General features: G+C 43.8%; 1 protein-coding gene across 2 annotated transcripts in view; it reads right to left on the bottom strand.

The window, feature by feature from the left end:
* Positions 1-19,676, bottom strand: part of LOC149320178 (uncharacterized) — a 51,680-nt gene that overhangs the window by 11,104 nt on the left and 20,900 nt on the right. For both annotated transcript variants that reach the window (XM_089513080.1, XM_089513081.1), the window contains 7 exons: positions 19,364-19,462; positions 16,780-17,009; positions 14,193-14,233; positions 13,705-13,815; positions 12,341-12,434; positions 11,007-11,125; positions 5,016-6,575 (listed from right to left, as the gene is read on the bottom strand). In XM_089513080.1, the coding sequence (XP_089369206.1) occupies positions 5,016-6,575; positions 11,007-11,125; positions 12,341-12,434; positions 13,705-13,815; positions 14,193-14,233; positions 16,780-17,009; positions 19,364-19,462 (2,254 nt within the window). The remainder of the gene's footprint in view (positions 1-5,015; positions 6,576-11,006; positions 11,126-12,340; positions 12,435-13,704; positions 13,816-14,192; positions 14,234-16,779; positions 17,010-19,363; positions 19,463-19,676) is intronic.

Genomic DNA, 19,676 nt, shown 5'->3' with positions numbered 1-19,676 from the left:
ATGCGCTCTACATGGGGCAACCCTTGTACCAAACTCGGAAGCTTCAATTGGTTCAGAACATGGCAGCTAGACTAGTTACTGGTAACTCCAGAGCCAGCCACATAACACCAGTATTGAAAGATCTACACTGGCTGCCAATTCGTTTCCGGGCACAATACAAGGTGTTGGTTATGACCTATAAAGCCCTAAATGGCTTGGGCCCAGAGTACTTGGAGGACCGCCTCTCTCCATACAATCCGCCCCACACTCTCCGGTTGGGCGGGAAACAGCTTTTGAGAGTTCCTGATACAAGATACGTGATGTCTGCACATAGGGCTTTTTCTGCCTCGGCCCCACAGGCCTGGAACTCTCTCCCTGACGAGCTCCGCTCAGCCCCCTCCCTTGAGTCTTTCAGAAAAAACCTAAAGACTCACCTCTTCCGCCTTGCTTTTCCCCATGTTCCTTAATTCCTCTCTTCTCCTCTTGTGCTGCTGTAGTGCATTGTTGTTATGGGTGCTATTGGTTTTAACTGATTTAAATTGTAATTGAATGATGGATATTTTATTGTTTGTACTGTACTGTTTAATGTGGGGGGGATTTCTTTTTAATGGATTTTGTAGCTTTTGTATGTTTTATTGATTGTAAACCGCTGTGATCATGGGAATAGCGGTATATAAATAAAGATTCATTCATTCATCTGTGGCTGGCATCTTCAGAGAAACAGATGCTGGCAAAACGTCAGGAATAAATTCTTCATGGCCACAGAGCCCGAAAAACCCACAAAAAATTATGGATGCCGGCAATGAAAGCCCTCGACTTCACATTAGGAAGACCTTCTTGGACACTGGCAGCACTGTGGCGGAGAATGGCTACCCCCAGTGGAAAAGTAGGAAACCCAAATTGGTGGCCACCCCCATCTACAGCCCTGCCAATAATTAATTTCAGCCCCAAAGTATTCCCTTTTCATCCAAAATGTGCTGAAAAGGGTGTTCTGGCAGTACCAGGCAACCCCCCGCCCTGCCAAACAGGCACCTAGGAGTGATGTGACTTCCAGTGCAACTCAATGGTCAATCTAGGGCAGACATTGATCATAGAATCATTCTGGAGGCCCTATAAATGCCTAGAGAAGTGTTTTCTCTAGGAACTAGTCGGTTCTCCAGCACAACTCTATGGTCAACCTCTGGCAGAATTGCGCTGGGGGACCTAGAGATTCCTAGAGAGAACATATTAAATCCACAAAAGGCCAAGCTGCAAATGTGGAGGGTCAACTGTATTCTCCACTGGCTATATAACTAAATAACTACTTCTGTTTGAAACTGCCCCTCTCCACAGCCTACTTTAAAAGCCTGGAAGGGCAAGCTTCTGACTGGGGGCATGGAGGGTGACATTTCCACCTTCCTCCTGCCAGGAAAGGAGGTTCTGTCAAGGACTTGCAACAGGAGCCCTACTTCTGATTTGTGACAGCCTCACTTGCTCACTGGATCTAGACACTATACTTCTATTGATGCAGCCTGGAATCGCATTGGCCTTTTTAGCTGCCGCTTCACACTGTTGACTCATGTTCAACTTGTGGTCTGCTATGACTCCAAGATCCCTTTCACATGTTGTCTTGTTAAGCCAGGTGTCCCACATCCTTAAGTGCAGTACCTTACATTTCTCCCTGTTGAAATTCATTTTGTTAGTTTTGGCCGAGAAACTAGACGACATCCTAAAGTACAAAGATATAAAACTGAACACTAAAGTTAGAATTGTCCATGCTGGAGAAGAATTCTATGGGTACCGGGAGTGCCGAAAAGACAAACAAATGGGTCCTAGAGCAGATCAAGCCTGAGCTCTCCCTGGAAGCCAAGATGACAAAACTGAGGCTGTCACAACACAATAACACCAAGTAAAGTGGATGGCAGCAGAGAAAGAGGGAGACTGCATTGCCGATAGGTGGACTCAACCAAGGAAGCCATAGCCAGGAGTCTGCAAGAACTGAACAGGGCTGTCAAGGATGGGTGGGGGGTCTTGGAGAGAGGGGTCATAGGGTGGCTGTAATTTAAGGCCATCTTGGAGGCAGTTAACAACAACATGATTTTAAAGAACTTCCTTTGCCTGATGAAGATGTGAGTGGAGCTTTGAAAGCCTGCATCAAAAGTAGTGTGCATTTTGGCTGGCCAATAAATATATCACTTGTGTGAGTGCTTCCCATTATTTTTAAAATAATGCTACTCACATACACACATGTGCACGCACACACACACACACACATATAATTGTATTGGTTTCAGACATTTTAAAAAATTAACACACCAAACACATATTCTATACATTGTTAAGTTTACATTACTATAATAGTACATCCCATCTTCAGAGGATCCGTGTTTAATATTGTCCTTTTATTGACTTTCATTTGCTTCATTTCTGTTCCTTTGGCCTCTACTTATTAACCTAATTTATTGCTCTCCATTTGTCCACAACTATAAGGAACTAAAAGAAAACCACAAGTCTAAAGATATATGGATACTGTAAGTTAATAACCCAGCTATGTCTTACTTTATGCTATTTGACTTAACATTTACGTTTATCACATTATATATCCAATACCACATATATATTTTAACTTATTTATTTTCTTCCTCATCTCCTTCCATGACCACTCATATTTATATATGGTCTAAATAATAATAATAATAATAATAATAATAATAATAATAATAATAAATTTATTTCTAGCCTGCCCAATCACGAAGAATCTGGGCGGGTTACAACAATAAAATACAGCAAATTACAATAGAGTTAAAAAATCAAACCCTAGACCTACCACCCCCCCCCCATTCCCAGTACTAAAACAGAATTAAACAGTAATAATATTAAAACATTAAAAACATTGAACAAACAAAAAATAGGCAGAAACATTGGCAGGGGAAAAATAGACAGATGAGGGGACAAATATCTCTATATCTGGGGAGGATAACTAAGTTGGAAAGGCCTGCCGGAAGAGATCCGTCTTGAGTACTTTCTTGAAAGCTGCCAGAGTGGAAATGTGACAGATCTCCTCCAGCACTCGTTCCATAGTTTAGGAGCAGTAGTAGAGAAGGCCCTCTGAGAGACAGATGTTAGCCTAGATTTTTTTGGCTGTAGTAGATTTCTTCCAGAGGACCTTAGTGTGCGGGGCGGACAATAGGGAAGAAGGCGTTCCCTCAAGTATGTGGGCCCAAGCCATGTAGGGCTTTAAAGGTAATCACCAACACCTTGTACTTTGCCCGGAAACTAATAGGCAGCCAGTGCAGGGACTTCAAGACCGGTGTTATATGGTCATTCCTAGAAGTTCCCATGATCAATCTGGCTGCCATATTTTGTACCAACTGAAGTTTCCAAACTTGGCACAAGGGTAGCTCCATGTAGAGTGCATTGCAGAAGTCCAGTCGAGAGGTTACCAGTGCATGTACTACTGTTTCCAGGTCCCTCGGCTCCAGGAAGGGGCGCAGTTGGCGTATCAGACGAAGCTGATAACAGGCGCTCCTGACTGTCGCATCCACCTGAGCTGTCAGTTGGAGCGACGAGTCAAGGAGCACCCCCAAACTGCAGACCGAATCCTTCAGGGGAAGTGTGACCCCATCCAGAACTGGCTGACACAACTCCATTCCTGGATTCGGGGTTCCTATAGCTTACCTGGATTCAGCTTGAGTCAGTTTTCCCTCATCCAGTCCATTACCGCCCCAAGACAGGCATTCAGAGGAGAGATGCCATCCTTAGTCACTCCTTCAGTCTGAGACATAGAGAAATATATTTGGGTGTCATCAGCGTACTGATAACACCCCGCCCCATGTCTCCGGATGATCTCACCCAGCGGCTTCATGTAAATGTTAAACAGCACTGGGGACAGAATCGCGCCTTGAAGGACACCCGATTTGAGCTCCCTCTTGGCTGAACCACTGTCCCCAAGCGACACCATCTGGAACCTGCCCAAGAGGTAGGACCGGAACCACTGCAAAGCAGTGCCTCCAATACCCAACTCTCTCAGGCGTTCCAGAAGGATACCATGGTCGATGGTATCGAAGGCTGCTGAGAGGTCCAAGAGCACCAGCAGGGTCACACTTCCCCTGTCGATGCCCAGACGGAGATCATCAACTAAGGCGACCATGGCAGTCTCAACTCTGTATCCTGCCCTGAACCCGATTTGAAATGGATCCAGAAAATCCGTTCCCTCCAAGACTGCTTGTAGTTGATTGGCGACCGCTCTCTCGATCACCTTGCTCAGAAATGGTAGTAACGAGACTGGTCTGTAGTTATTTTTATCCAGGGGGTCCAGGGAAGGCTTTTTTAAAAGTGGTCTAACTACTGCCTCCTTGAGACAAGGAGCAGGAAAAATAATAATAAAAATAAAAAATAATAATTAAAATATTTCTCTCTTGCACTATATCAAAAGATCTCAAGCCAGCAGGTACAAATAAAATCAGTACAAATTGGTTAAAACAAATTAAAACAATCAAGCTAATTTAAATAGAGTAAAAACAATTAAACATAATTAACAAGTTAAATCAGGCTTTAAAAAAACAAAACCTTTAAATCCATATATATTAGCATTTTGATAAAAAAAAAATCAGGGAGACCCAAAGGCTTGGACCTAAATGAAAGCAGTGTTGGCACCAATAGGGCCTCCAACGGGAGAGCATTCCATAAGTTGGGTGCCATAACTGAAGAGGCCCTGCTCCCTCATTCTCACACAAAGTATTGATCTCACTGGGGGTGATATCAGTCCTTGGCCAGGCACTTATAGAGAGTGACACTCCTTCAAATATTGAGGACAAAGCCACTTCAAACCAACCAAAATGGCAGGAGCAACATTGCAGTCTGGCTGTCCATAGCTCTGGAGCCAGCCTCAATGGCGCAGTGTGGTCCTCTGGGCTCTCCACCATGTTGTTGGAACTCAGGGAGTTACCAGCCTCAGATTCTTCTCCAACGTGACCACCCCAGTATTTGTGGTTTTGTATTTTTCAAGTTATGGCTCTAGAACAGAGTTCTACAATGTCTCTCCAACACAGACATACCTGGGTCATGAAAAAGTGCTCCGCCTTCTCTTCCTTCAGAAATTCTTCGTCAATACTAAAAATGTTGCTAGGATACTCATCACTGAGCCCTATAGGCATGGCTTCCAAGCGGGCTTCGGCAAATAACCGATAAAGCTCTCTGGATGATGACCGAGAAGCCAGAAGGAAATCAGATGAAATCTTTTGCAGTTGGGATGGTGCAGATGGCTGAAGGTCCTCTGCCTGTGGTACAGATGTTCTGCTCATCTGTGGTTCAGGCTCCTGGTTTATGTTTTGGGATGCTGAGAGATCCTGTTCCTTTGAAAGATCGTGTTCAACAGCAGGTGAAAGAGGCCCCACTAAGTTCTCTTCCCCTCCAAGAGAGCCACTAGGTGGAACAGGTTCCAAAAATTTCTGTTCTTCCAAAAATGAGCTGGGTAATGGAACAGATTCTGGCTGATCCTTTTCTTCCAGAGCTGATCCAGTAGGTGGAAACAGCTTGGCTAGATCCGGTTCCTCTGTGAGTAGATTAATTAGAGAGTCAAGCTCCAAGAGGTCTTCGGCTGGTGAGAGTGAGCTTTGTGAGGGATATGGTTCTATCTGCTCATCAGCAACAGGAGCAGCACCTGGTAAGAGCGTCCCAGAGAGATCACCTGTGAGTGATCCACTGGGTGAGACACATTCTAACCAATCCAGTTGTTTAAGACTTGAGATGGCAGGTAGGATAGATTCCAGTTGATCATCTTCTAGCATGGGTGGTCCACTTGGTAGGAAAGCCTTGGGCAGATCCTCTTCCACTGAGAGAGATGCAACTGGTGGAGGAGATTCAGACATACCCTGCTCCTCTGCTGGAGGTTCCTTCAATGGAGTGGGCTTTGAAAGAGACTCTGCTGGCAAAGGTGAGTTCGGCGGTGGAACCATTGGTAGCTGCTCTTCCTCACAAGTTACTGGTGAGGGAGTTGCAGAGAGAGCATCCTCTGCCATACATAGCAAGGATGTTGGGACTGGTTCAGACAGATCCTGTTCTTGTGGAGGCAAAGGAGGAGGTAGAATGGGTTCCACTTGATCCTGCCTTGCCAAGGTAGGTGGAGTGCTCTCAGATACATCCTTTTCAATTGATGGGCCAGATTCAGGCTGATCCTCTCCTGGTGGAAGATCTCCCAGATCCCCTTTCTCTAAAAGTGATCCATGCGGCGAAAGAGGCCGAGGTTGGCCCTGCTCTGGTGAGGACTGGGCCTCACTGCTAGGCGGAAACAGCATGTTATCTAGTGAAGAGAGGGGTCCTGAGATGCTTCCAGACTGTATCTGATTGGCTGAGGACTGTAAAGCAGAGAGATCATCATCGGTAAAAGAACTGGTCAGAGAATAAGGTGCGGATCTATCTTCTGGAGCAAGAGTGAGGAGGATTGGTCGATTGGGGTCATACTCCAGTGACTTGATGGATGGAAGAGGCTGGGATAGCCCAAGGCTTAATTTGTGAGGATCTAGGTCCGCACCAGTCCACAGCTGCCAGAAGGTGGTTTCAAGTAGAGAGTCTATCTTCGGTGAGCGTTTTCGGACTTTGGGCAACTGTGATTTCACCTGCAATAGACACAAAAGAGAAAAGTATTCAATGAAGTCTGCATTCAGAGAGATTCTGGACAACACCAGACCCAGAAACAACTCCTAGCTGTGGATTGCAGCACTGAGCTCTCTTAAAACCATATCTCTAAATGATCTTCCCTTGCTTTGTTTCCCAATAGCTCACTTTCCCCCATTCTTCTCCTTCTCTTCATTACAACATGGATAAGTTCTTGGATAACAACTACCAGCAGCCCCATCATCCCACAACTGTTCATGCCTGGAGGAGAGGGAAGTACAGAAGTGTCTAGCTAAGTCCCTGTAGCCAGACACACCTAAGCTGCTGAGAACTCTAGGAAATGTCACTGTTTGGATCCTGGCTATAGAGACATAGCCAGATATTATTCCAATCCCCTCTTCTCCTCCAGGCATGAATGGTTGTGGGGCTGTCACACTCTGACTGGTCCAGGGGTTGATAAATGGCTCAACATAGCATGGCTTTGCATGCAGAACTACTGCAGTACATTGAGCCATGCAGGATTGCAGCCACAAAGGGCCAAAAAGGCCTTCTTTTTTTTCTAGAAGTGAAATCATATAGTGTCTTGTCACCGTTTTGGCTGGGATGCAGAGGGAGGAAAAAAAGGAACTGGGGGTGAATGGGTATTTAATTACAGTATTTATTTAATATCCCACCTTTCTCCCAAAATGGGATTCAAGGGTTCCAAGGCTGTGGATGGAGTGGGGGTGTTGACATATGTTGGCACATTTAGAGGCTCCTGGAATGGATGAAATGCAAAGCAAAAGCAGGATGGACACAACATCATGTGATAATCATTGGCCAAAGTCGTCTTTCTCCTGTTGAAATTACTGTATATACTCATATAAGTCTGGAAATTTTAGTCAGAATATTGCCCCCAAAACCTAGGTCAACCTATCTGCAGGCCAATGGAAGTACTATACTTTCACTCTTATCAAGAAAGGAACTACAGTTGTCCCTCCATATTCGCTAGGGTTAGGGGAACAAGACCCCCAGGAATATGGAAAAACCGGAAATAACAAAAACACAGTTTTTACCTGAGAGGACACCTCTCCAGGAATCTCTAGGTCCTCCAGTGCAACTCTGTGGTCAATGTCCAACATGCACTGACCATAGAATGGCACTGGAGTAGCTACAAATAATAATAATTAATAATAAATTGTTTTATTTATATACCGCTATTCCAAAGATCATAGCGGTGAACAGCAAGTAAGCTAAATGGTCTTTCAGTGCAACTTTTAGTTAAAGTTGACCACAGAGTTGCACTGGAGGACCTAGATATTCCTAGAGAGAACATATTAATCAAATCTGTGAATAATCAAAGCCGCAAATATGGAGGGATGACTGTACTTCATTTCTGAGTAGAGTAGCAAAAGGCAAAAGCTTAGTCCATCCTGGGGGAACCTAAAAGAAGCACCGACCCCATCTACTCCCTCCACAGTGGAACTGCTCCTGGCCTCTGGAAACCATGCCCTATGAGGAATGACTTAGGGAGCTGAGGATGTTTAACCTGGAGAAGAGAATGTTAAGAGGTAATATCATAGCCCTATTTAAATACAGTACTTGAAGGCATGTCATATTGAGGAGGTAGCAAGCTATTTTTCTGCTGCTCCAGAGAACAGGACACAATGGAGCAATGGACACAAGCTCCAGGAACAGAGATTCCAGCTCAACATTAGGAGGAACTTCCTGACAGTAAGGGCTGTTCGACAGTGGAACAAACTCCCTTGGAGTGTAGTGGAGTCTCCTTCCTTAGAGGTCTTCAGAGGCTGGATGGCCATCTGTCGGGGATGCTTTGATTGAGATTTCCTGCATGGCAGAAAGGGGTTGGACTGGAGGGCCCTTGCGGTCTCTACCAACACCTAAGCAGAAAAATGGTAGCAGTGGCAACTCTTTGGTGCTTTCCCATGAAGAAGTGACAAGAGGAATTGTGCTCTGAAGGATCTGAATAAGACAGCTGTCTTATAAGGAGCCCTGGTGGCAAGTGGTTAAATGTTGGTACTGCAGCCACTCACAAACCACAAGGTTGTGAGTTCAATCCCAGCTCAGGGTTGGCTCATCCTGACATCCTTCCAAGGTCACTAAAATGAGTACCCAGCTTGTTGGGACAATTGGCTTACAGCTGTAACCAGTTAGAGACAGCTTAGTACGGTATGAAGTGGTATATAAATGAAACTGCTATTGCTATTGCTGTGTATGGAGTTCATCAGACTCAAGTTTTGGACCCTGCAATTGCGCTAAGGAAGTGTAAAGAACGTTGCGAAATGACTGTTTCGCATGATGTCTTACCACATTGCTTGCTTTTCCGTCATTCCCCCGTAACGTTATGTTAGCACTACAATTGCACGAAAGTTGCGATTTGCGTGATGCGAAACCATGCATAGCGGAATTGTCTACTACACCAGCTCCTTCCTTTTGTCTTTCGCATTTCGCATCAACATATTTGCGCATGCCCTTTGGAGGCTTTGGTGGCATCCTGACGTTTGTGCTTCCGGGGGAGCGAGGGGGTTCCCCCCCCATCTCTAGGGTCCTATTTAGCGGAGGGGAGGGGGAGAAGGAAAGAGCCAAAGGAAAAAGGGGAATCTGGATGCAACAGGTGACAGAAGGCAAAAGGGCAAATCAGGGTGGCTTTTGGAGTGCAAATGCAGTATTTTCCCTGCATTCTTTTTATTATTAAATATATACACCCCTGTCTTTATTTTTATTTATTTTTTTTCATTATTTTTATTATTAAATAAAATGGAATGGATGACCCCTAGGGGCCCCTTTCCTTTGCAGACTCCTAGGTGTCCATGCAGGCCAGAGGAATGGGGCTGGGATGGATGACCCTTAGGGGCCCCATTCATTTGCAGCCTCCTAGGTGTCCATGCAGGACAGAGGAATGGGGCTGGGATGGATGACCACTAGGGGCCCCTTTCATTTGCAGCCTCCTAGGTGTTCATGCAAGACAGAGCCACCCCCCCCCCTCCTTGGGGGTTGTCCTGGAAAAGGAAGGCCACCGGAAGGGAATGGGGTCAAAAAGCATCCCAGCATCATGGGAACTTTGCAATCAGTAACTTTAGCGTTGGGTTGCGCTGCTGCCTACCACACCAAACCATTTCGTAACACATTTTGCAAGATAACAGGAGACCATGGCTTGGCTTCCACTTTTGCCCGCAATGCCCAAAAAGTGGAGGAATGACACTTAAACTACGGGAGCGTTGCGCAACGGGCTCCCATAGAAATGAATGGTGTCTGGAAGAACATCGCACTTTCACGTTATTGCGCAACGTTGGTGACGCTAACATTGCGCGATAGGCAGGAAAAATCACCAAAAACTTGTGTCTGATAAACTCCTCTGTCTGTCAGCTTTTCTGGGTTAAAATCAGGGAAAGTTATCAAAGTTCAAGGCTATAATCACTGCTAATGCAGTTGCTATTTTCTTTACTTTGCTGTTTTCATCCTTTTTGGCATGCATGCCTTTTCCTAGCCCAAACCAAGGCTGGTGGCTTCCCCCACACATTGTACAACCACAATTACCAAAGTTCCTTCTTCATCCTCCAGCCTGAGCACAAACAGTTACACCGGCTGAAATTTTGTAAGTTCTTAGGCGTCGTTTTCCTTTGCTTCATCCTTTACATTCTGTTATATGCCCCTATGTTCTACCCCCAACTTATCAACGGGTGATATCAAAACCCATAATCTTAGTCCCAAAGCCTGTCCTCAACTTATAGATAATAATAATAATAATAATAATAATAATAGCAAATTTTATTTCTATTTCCCGCCTCTCCCTATGGATCGAAGCGGGATTACAAGCATAAAACCACAATAACATCTAGATTACAATAAAATATCATCACTTAAAAATACAATTCAGGACAATAAAAACATCATGTAACATGCAGTATTACAGCCAAAAGTAGGATTTTTCTTAGATTCTTCATTGAAGATCGGGTGGGTAGGCCCACCGGAAGAGATTCGTCTTTAGTGCCTTCTAAATCTCTACATGAGGTCAACCTATAGTTGAGTATATACAGTATGCTTTGCTTCCTTTGTGTGATAGTCTTGCTTGTAATTTTCCGGGCAATATATGCTGAAAGATTGTACCAAAATTTTTTGGAGTGGATGGAAGAATGATGGGAGAATAAAGGATGAAGCAAAGGAAAACAATGCCTAAGGAAAAGGACTGCCCTTTCCCCACTCCTCTCAGTGGAATCTGGCCCTCTCTCTCCTTAGGTCTTCTTAAGTGACCCATTTCTGGAAGCTAGGAAAATACCAGAATTGCTTCCTACCTCACACAGATTCCCACAATATTATAATATATGATACTGTAAGTACAAAGAGCAACCAGGAAAGCACAGTCCAACCCACTCATAGTGTCTGCCCTTTTCTGACCCATGATTCCTGATTTCTTTAAAAGTTGTCAATGCTACCTTCCGGTTAGCTTTGACGGGTATAAAGAGCCGTGGCTTCTCCAGTTTGGGAATCTTCTTCCGAACCAGTTTAATCCCCAGTTTATTCTGAAGGAAACTGGTGAGTAAAGGAGGATCACCTGAAGGGAGGAGAAAGGAGAGAGGGAGGGAGTGAAAAGGAAATTTCTCTTCTCAGCAGTCAGACGATCCGTTCTGTACTCCATGGCTTAATTTTCATCAGGTTTCTGCACATGTGGAAACACATGCCAGGCCTGGGAAGTCCTTTTTATCCACTAACCCCAGCTTCTAAAGTTTCACCAGACACTTTGAAACCAGTCCTGGTAACCATAAGGGCTAGAAACTTGATCGCCCTTTAAAAAAAAATTAAGTTGAGATCATCAAGAAGCTGATTTCTACAGAGGTATCTGATGCTACAGAAGTGCCTTTACTCCTGTGGATTTACTCTTTAAGTCAGTGGTTCCCAACCTTCCTAATGCAGCGACCCTTTAATATAGTTTATCATGTTGTAGTGACCCAAACCCATGAAATTATTTTCATTGCTACTTCATAACAGTAATTAAATAGGTGTTTTCCAATGGTCTTAGGTGACCCCCATGAAAGAGTCATTTGACCCCCAAAGGGGTCCCGACCCATAGGTTGGGAACCACTGCTTTAAGTCATCAGAAACATCAGCCAGAATCCTGTTCTTAGTCCCAATTAGGCTAGATGGATGTACTAGGAAATGTTCCAGGGGAAAGATACCAAACAACTACTAGGCAGCAGCAGGGAGGATATTTCAGAACTGGCTGCCTTTTCACTTCTGATAGATAGAATAGCTCTTCTCTGCAAGTTCACCAGGGCTTAGGAAGCTCTAGCCTGTTGATGTGCCATTCTCATAAACTACCATGTTAGAAGTGAATCGCCACATGTTCATACGTAGGGATGGAAAGAAAATTAATTATGATTTTGATTCCAAAATGAAAAAAAGGTTTTCCAATAATCCAGAAACCCTGCAGATGAGAATAAAAGAGCTGTAAGTCTTTTTCACAGTTTCCTCCACAATACTTTGGGATATTGGTATACTGGGAGAAAACTGTGGCAAAGGTCTTGCAGCTCTATTATGGCCCTTGCCACACTTGAGAAATAAAGCAGTTTGACACTTTTAACTGTCATCCATGGACAAGGAGGGCCAACTGTATTCAGAGAGAACTGAGGCTTCAAAAACATGGCCCAAACTCCCCCAGATCTCAAGAGATTGATCAGTCTGACATTTCTGATCCTTCCACTTTACTTCTCTCCATTTTACATTTGCCCAGGGAAAACCGTCCCTAAGGTGGCAAGTGGGTGGACTCTACCGCTCCGCGAAGTGGTGAAAGGGTTGCCGTAGAACGTCAGTTCTGTCAGAGACGGAAAGAGAGCCACCGCTAACAGGTCCTCCTCGTGTTCAATCTGCAAGGCAAAACACAGCAGCTCTTTCAAGGCTCTGCACATGATCATGATGAGTAGTTGTGGTAGTTTAACTCCACCAAATAAGTAAGGCTTACATTGTACCTCCAGTTTTAAAATGGCTATTTTCTGCTTTTCACCCACATAAAGAATGCTCATGTCTGCCCAATGATAGAAAGAGGATAGAATACTGTAGTCAAAATATAAGGTTTTCTGCTATCCACATTTTTCGTTATCCACTGAAAATCTTGGAACGTATCCCCCGTAGACCTAGGTGCCTTACTGTATACATACACACTGGCTGAGCATCAGATTTAGGCCTAGCCCTCACAGGTATTCCTGCCAGTGAGTAATGCCTGTGAGGCTGCATCTGGTATGGGGCATTCTAAAACTCCAAAAGACAGCTCAGATGACTTTGAATGTTCCTGCACTCAGTAAATATTTCCACCCACATAGAAAACCAACATGTCAAGAGGAAAGTTTCTGTTCCAGAAGGCCCTCCCTCATATCCTCACCAAATGTGCCTGGAATGGTGGTGATGGGGACTGATAGAAAGCCCTTTGCCAAAGATCTTAAAATTCAGGCAGGGTTGTATAGCAAGATCCACACCATGTAGGGCTTTAAAGGTCATAACCAGGGCTACATCTACACTGCAGAAATAAAGCAGTTTGACACTGCTTTAACTGCCATGGCTCAGTGCTATGGAATTCCAGGATTTGCAGTTTTGTGACATATTAAACCTTCTTTGTCAGAGAGCTCTGGTGTCCCACCAAACTACAGATTCCAAAATTCCGTAGCATTGCACCATGGAAGTTAAAGTGGTGTCAAACTGCTTTATTTCTGCAGTGTGGCAGTGGCTCCACACTTTGAATACTGTCCAGAAATGGACTGGTAGCCAGTGAAGCTATTTCAAGAGCGCAGTTATACTATCCCTGTAACTAGCCCTAGTCAGTTAAGCCACTGACGTTTCAAAAGTTTCCAAAGGTTGTGTGTTACAGTAATCCAAGCTGGATGTGATCAAGGCATGTATCACTGTAGGAACCTGTTCTCTTATCCTTTTTGTGATTCATGATATGAGATAAGAAGTTATTTAAAATGCAGAACCCCACTGCAGAGAAGTGGGTTCTAGAGTTGCATATCCGGTAGAAGATGGTCTCTGAGGTCCCTCCCAAAGTTATACAATTGTTGCTATTTTCCAATATCCAGCCTCTGGCCCTGGTTCCAAAAGACCAGCCTGACTTTGAAAAAAGTACAAAAGAAAGGATTCAATTACCTGGTTGTTAGCAAGGCTGAGAAACCTCAGCTCTGACAAGGGAAGAGTGAATTCGGGGTCATCATTGACGCTGGAAACCTTGGGATCTGGGCATGGGGAAGGAGAAGGCTCCTGCAAGAAAGAGAATGGAGGAGTCAGCCATGGAAGTCCAGGCCAGCAGCAAACAAAAAGAAATGTCCAAAGTCTGTTTGCTTTTATAAATCTCTTATTTTTCCTTAGCAGTATCAATACATGTTTATGAGGCTGAGTCTCCTTTATCTGAAATGCTTGGAACCAGAAGTATTTGGGATTTCCCCCCAGATTTTGTAGTATTTTCATATACATAATGAGCTATCATGGAGATGGGACTGAAGTCTAAACATAAAATTCATTTATGTTTCATATACACATACCCTGCACGTAATTTCGTACATGACATATTTTGTGTACACTGAAGCAAAGGTGTCACTATCTCAGTGTAGCTAACTTGAAAGAAAGGAACTCTTTACCTGTATTGATGGTTCTGGTGTCCAAAATGGAAAGACAACCTCTGAAAGAAAGAAATGTTAACATTAGATCTGTGAACATGGATAGGGCAGGCAACCAGCCCTGACAAGTCAACACAAATTGGATCTATTTCATCTGTTGTTTGCTGTTAATTGCTGTCAAATCAGCTTCAACTTATAGTAACCCTGTGTCAGGATCATGGTCCAGACACGATCCTGCCATGCTAAGTTGCTGTGCTTGAGCACATGGGATGATAGGGTACACTATCCTAGAGGTGAGGCTGGGAAAAGAAAAGATTGCATACCAGTCCTGGCCATGGATAATGAACAGATGTGTGGGGAGGAAGTATGAGCTACAAGTTACCAAGGTTGTTTTGGGGGAAAACAGTAGCTTGGTATGGAGGGGAAAGATGGACTGGTAAGACCTGGGGAAACAGTATGTTTTGAGTTGCCAACAAATGGGATGAGGGTTTTTGTATTGGGTAAACTGAAGTTTAAGTATATGGTGTAACTGTAAGAACTCTTCAGTCTTGACAACAAATATGTACTGTGATCTATTCAGCTTACTGAATAAAGCTTTTCTGAATCTACTGAAAGTTTGTGTTCCTGGAATGGAGTTAGTCCATACATTTTTTGTTGTTGTTAACTGTCCTCAAGTTGATTTTGACCCATGGCAACTCTGTGGATGAGGCACCTCCGAGACTCCCTATTTTCCATTGCTCTGCTTAGTTCCTGCAAACTCAAACCCATGACCTCCTTAATAGAGTCCATCCATCTAGCATGCAGCTTTCCTCTCTTTCTGCTTTCCTCCACCTTTCCTAGCATTATTGGGTTTTTTTGTCAGTGTGCCTTCTCATGATGTGTCTTAAGTACAACAGCCTCCGTTTTGTCATCTTGGCTTCCAGGGAGCATATTACATTACACCCTATGAATAAGGCACCTCCAAGATTGGTCATCAACAATCAGGTCTTGCAAACTCAGGGCAGCCATGGCTTCCTTGACTGACTCTTTTGCTTCTCCTTTCCAGTTTCCATTCTGGATAATGATTAAATCAGGTATGGAAAGTAATTTAGTGTCTTCATTGTCAACTTTAAAATTGAGTAAATAATCTAATTGACCTCAGCACTTTTTCCAAATGTCCTTTTTTAAAGACCCTAGCCTGCAATGCATTTGTGAAAGTAGGACAAAAAATAAATTGCAATTTGGCAAGCCAGGGCCATTTGAATGGTTCACAGAATAATTAACTCAGAAGGGTTCTTGAACAGTCATTTAAGACCTAGCTAACTCAGCCACAGTGGAGGAATCCATAGTTAAATTTCACATCCCTTTGAAGCAGAAGGTGGTGACTTACTCTTTGGCAGGAATAGTGCAAGACCAGGAAAAAGTTCCCAAACTCAGTAGGACACATCCTCTACACATCTTGGACAGTGACTTTTAAGACAAGTGGCTGTGATGACATGCTGAAGCCATCTGTAAATGAGTGGTGAAAGGATGATGCTCTGGGTCCATAAACATCATCCTAATACTGGTCAGTTATGGATAGCTTTACCACATCATTGGAAGAGCATGTCCATAGGAGGACAACCAAAATAGTGAAAGGTCTGAAAACCATACCCTATGAGGAATGGCTTAGGGAGTTGGATGTGTTTAGCCTTGAGAAGAGAAGGTTAACATGTTTAAATACTTGCAAGGGTGTCCTATTGTGGATGGAGCAAACTTGAGGATTGTGCAAGTATCCCCAGCTGTATCACAGAGCTCTGCTATGTGCAAAAATGTATGGTGGTTGATTCTAGAAGTTGTTGACGATAATTCGTAAACTGACATGTATGTTGATGGTAACATATAACTGTGTCGGTGTTAATTCTCGGTGTCAGTTATGGTTCTCCCGCTGGTGTATTTTTTTAAAAATGGAAAAATACAAGCTGGGTACTCATTTTAGCAACCTCAGAAGGATGCAAGCTTGAGTCGAGCTTGAGCCCTTGGCTGGTATTGAACTCACAACCTTGTAGTTTGTGAGTGAGTGGCTACAGGACAGGCATTTAACCACTGTGCCACTAGGGCTCCTGGCTGAGATCCTATATCAGATACACAGCCATGATATCGTGGCTGTGATTTGTCTCCAGATCTGATTCCTGAAACCATCTTAAGATCCTGGGAGCTGCAACAAGGAACAGAGTTCTATGCTGAAGGAGAGCAGGGCACTGAAGGATGATGCATCCATCCCACTTCTGTCAGTGAACTGTGTTGCAAGAATTACAATCCAATTACAATAATTGCAATAGTACCATGAATGTAAATAGTTTACTTGTATCTCACCTTTCCCCAATATAAGGACTCAAGGTGGTGAGGTTGTAAGTCTAACTTACAAGACTGTAGCTGACTAACAGGATGCCAGCCATTTACTTACACAAGGGCAGGAACAGTCTGCTGATTTTACATAAATCCCTGCATGCAGAGTTACATACTGATAGTGCTATGCAATCCTGTGTTTTGTTTTACATGCTGTCTTGACCATGTGAGAATATTTGCTGGAAGGGGCAAGCAGGCTGTACACTTCACTACGCCAACAAAATCTATCCTGGTGTCGCACCTGTTCTGTCTGGGTCCTTGTTGTTTTGTAAAACAATATATTCTGGCATCTCACTCCGCTTCGGAGGTCCATCCTGACGGAACCGTTTCCCAGCATTTCTCCGGCTCCGCAAACCTTCTCGGATGCCTGACTTTGCAGACAGGGGATGGATGGAAAAGCAGGAATTGCCCACATGATGGAGATATGGCACCTCTTTGATCCCATTTCTGTCCAGATTTAACTGCTTCAATCTAAGGAGACACAGATGTGGCATAAAAAGAGCCAGGCATAATGTGAATCCTTCAGCAGGGTACAAGATATTTTCCAAACACAAGCTTAATCATGGGCAAACACAAGGAAGTTCTCAAAATGCATTTCTTAAGGTGTTTTCCCCCCATGAGGACAACAGTACTGTTGTACCACATGGTGGAATAAGAGATGACACTTGATCCAAGCTTGGAAGAGGAACCAGCTCCACCACATCTGGGACACCTCAAGCATAGGAAGCAAAAAGGCAATAGGTAAGTGGCAGAATGTGTCCTGAAAAATGAATCAGTTACACCTAACAACATGCAAGCAACACAATCTGGATTATTGCAATGCTACTCTTCCAGCTCCAGCCATACTGCCAGCAACCCTACAAGCCACATGGAGTTGATTGTTCACATATGGAGACCCCACGGTGGTTTAAATACCCCTGGTTTGGCCATTGACCTGGCACTACAAAACAAGATGGCAGGACAGCTTGGAAACCCTCCTTTTAGGGGATGGCCACTCTAGACAGCAGGGGGATTCTGGGACTTGTCATGCAGAAAAGGAATTTTTCTAAGCACTAGATAGCAGGGCTGGCCCTTGCCATGCCTCCAGCAGGTATCACTCTCTGTCCTGGTGAACTGCATTTGGCAAGGCTGCTGCCACACTGTAGAATTAATGCAGTTTGATATCACTTTAAGTGTCATGGCTCCATCCTATAGAATATTTGGATTTGTAGTTCTGTGAGATAGTTGATCTTCTCTGTCAGAAAGCTTTGGTGCATAACAAATGACAAAATCCAGGATTCCACAGGATAGAACCATGACAGTTAAAGTGGTATCAAACTGCATTAATTCTGCAGTGTGGTAGCAGCCATGGTCAACCACACTGCATGTCACACCCTGCCACCCCTTCATGATTTGCAATGGGATGAGAATTCAGACTTGCTTTGCTAGCAAAAAAGTGAGGAGCCCAACAGACACCAAGGGAACAGCCAGGCTTCTGTTTTGATAGACAGGCCAGCTCAGGGTCTGAACAAGAGGCGGAAAGACCACCCAGCCCCAGAAAAAGTGGAGGCAGAAGAGGCCTGCCCAAATTCTCTCTTTCAAATGAAGTGTGCAACTGCAGACAAGATCTTCTTGGAAGGAGGGCACTTGAATATGTGTGTGTGTGATGTGTGCCTTCAAGGCATTTCAGACTTATGGTGACCCTAAGACAAAACAATAATGCAGATGCCATAAGTAAATCCAGTTAGAAAGTCAGACAAGGTTGGAAGCCTTCAGCATTTGAAGCTGTACAGAAACCTTGGCAAATCCTTGGAAACAATATCAATCCATTCTGGCTACACTTCAGAGGCTTCTGTTGCTGTTTCAGATGCTTGAGTGGTTTACAACTCTTGGAATATTTATAGCTTTATGTATGGCTGAACCCTTGGATCATGACAGTGATTAAAAAGCTTGACCTAGGTCTAGTATCAGCTCAGGCTATATTCTTTCTCCTGGTACGTCTTTCTGAACTGCTGATAAAACAATTCAAAGTGCTGGTCATGATCTATAAAGCCCTCTATGACTTAGGTCCAAACTATTTGAAAGACCTTATCTCCCCCCATATGAACCTGCTAGAGCCCTAGAATCTTCAGGGGAAGGCTTTCTCTGCATCCTGCCATCATCACAAGCTTGTTTGATAAGGACACAAGAGAGAGCATTCTCAGTGGCTCCCACCATTTGGAATCCCCTTCGATGAGAGGCAAGCCTGGCCCCGTCTTGCTCTCCTGTCGCCCACAGGCAAATAAAAATTCTTTTCAAGCAGGCTTTTAATACATAATTGCACCCAAGGAGGCTTCTTATCGGGGTGCTTGCTTTGGGTTGTTTTTAATGGTTTTACATTTTTAACTGAATATTTTTAAGGATTTTATATTTTTTTAACTTGTCATATTAATGTGGTGTTTTTGCCATACCTCTAAAAGGAGGTTTTCTAGGCTGTCCTACCATCTTGTTTTGTAGTGCCAGATCAGTGGCCAAAACAGGGGGTTATTCAAATCACTGTGGCACCACTGTATGTGAATAGAAGAGCATTGCATGGCATTGTAATAATCCAGATTGTGTTTTTAAATTGTACTGATTTGTAGTAGTTGTCATTTTTGAGCATCTTTTGTGAGCTGCTTTGGGTCCAATTTGGGAGAAAGGCAGCATATAAATAACATAGATAATAACAATAACAAGAATAACTTTGCATCCCTTCTATGAAGGCTCCCACACCCCCAGACTCCAATCAACTGGAATCCCCACTGTAACTGAATGGCACATGTGCCCACTGGACATGCATATTCACAATGAAGACAAGTCTTGCTTACTTTTGCAGGTTGGCCAGACTGACAAAGACATTTGGGTGGGAAAGGTAGTTGTCGTCCAAGAGCAAGACTTCCAATGCTGGAAATCTCTGGCAACCCTCACTGTGGATGGAAGGACAAAAATATTTGGTGCTTTCCACTTCATTCAGAAAATGACAAGGAGGAAAAGGGGCAGGAGAGGAACAATAAATAAATAAAACTTTTATTTGTACCCTGTTAAAACAATCAATAGCTTTTAACTTTTTGTTAAAACAACATAAGCCAGTGACAAAGAATGAAATGTCTACAGCAAAGGTGGGGAAATTTTACAAGTCTG

Source organism: Sceloporus occidentalis, unplaced genomic scaffold (genome assembly GCF_023333645.1).
Source record: "Sceloporus occidentalis isolate IW3139 unplaced genomic scaffold, rSceOcc1.0.p SCAF_2, whole genome shotgun sequence".
NCBI lineage: Eukaryota > Metazoa > Chordata > Lepidosauria > Squamata > Phrynosomatidae > Sceloporus > Sceloporus occidentalis.
Note: the sequence above shows the minus strand (reverse complement) of the source record. Positions and strands in the feature narration are given on the sequence as shown.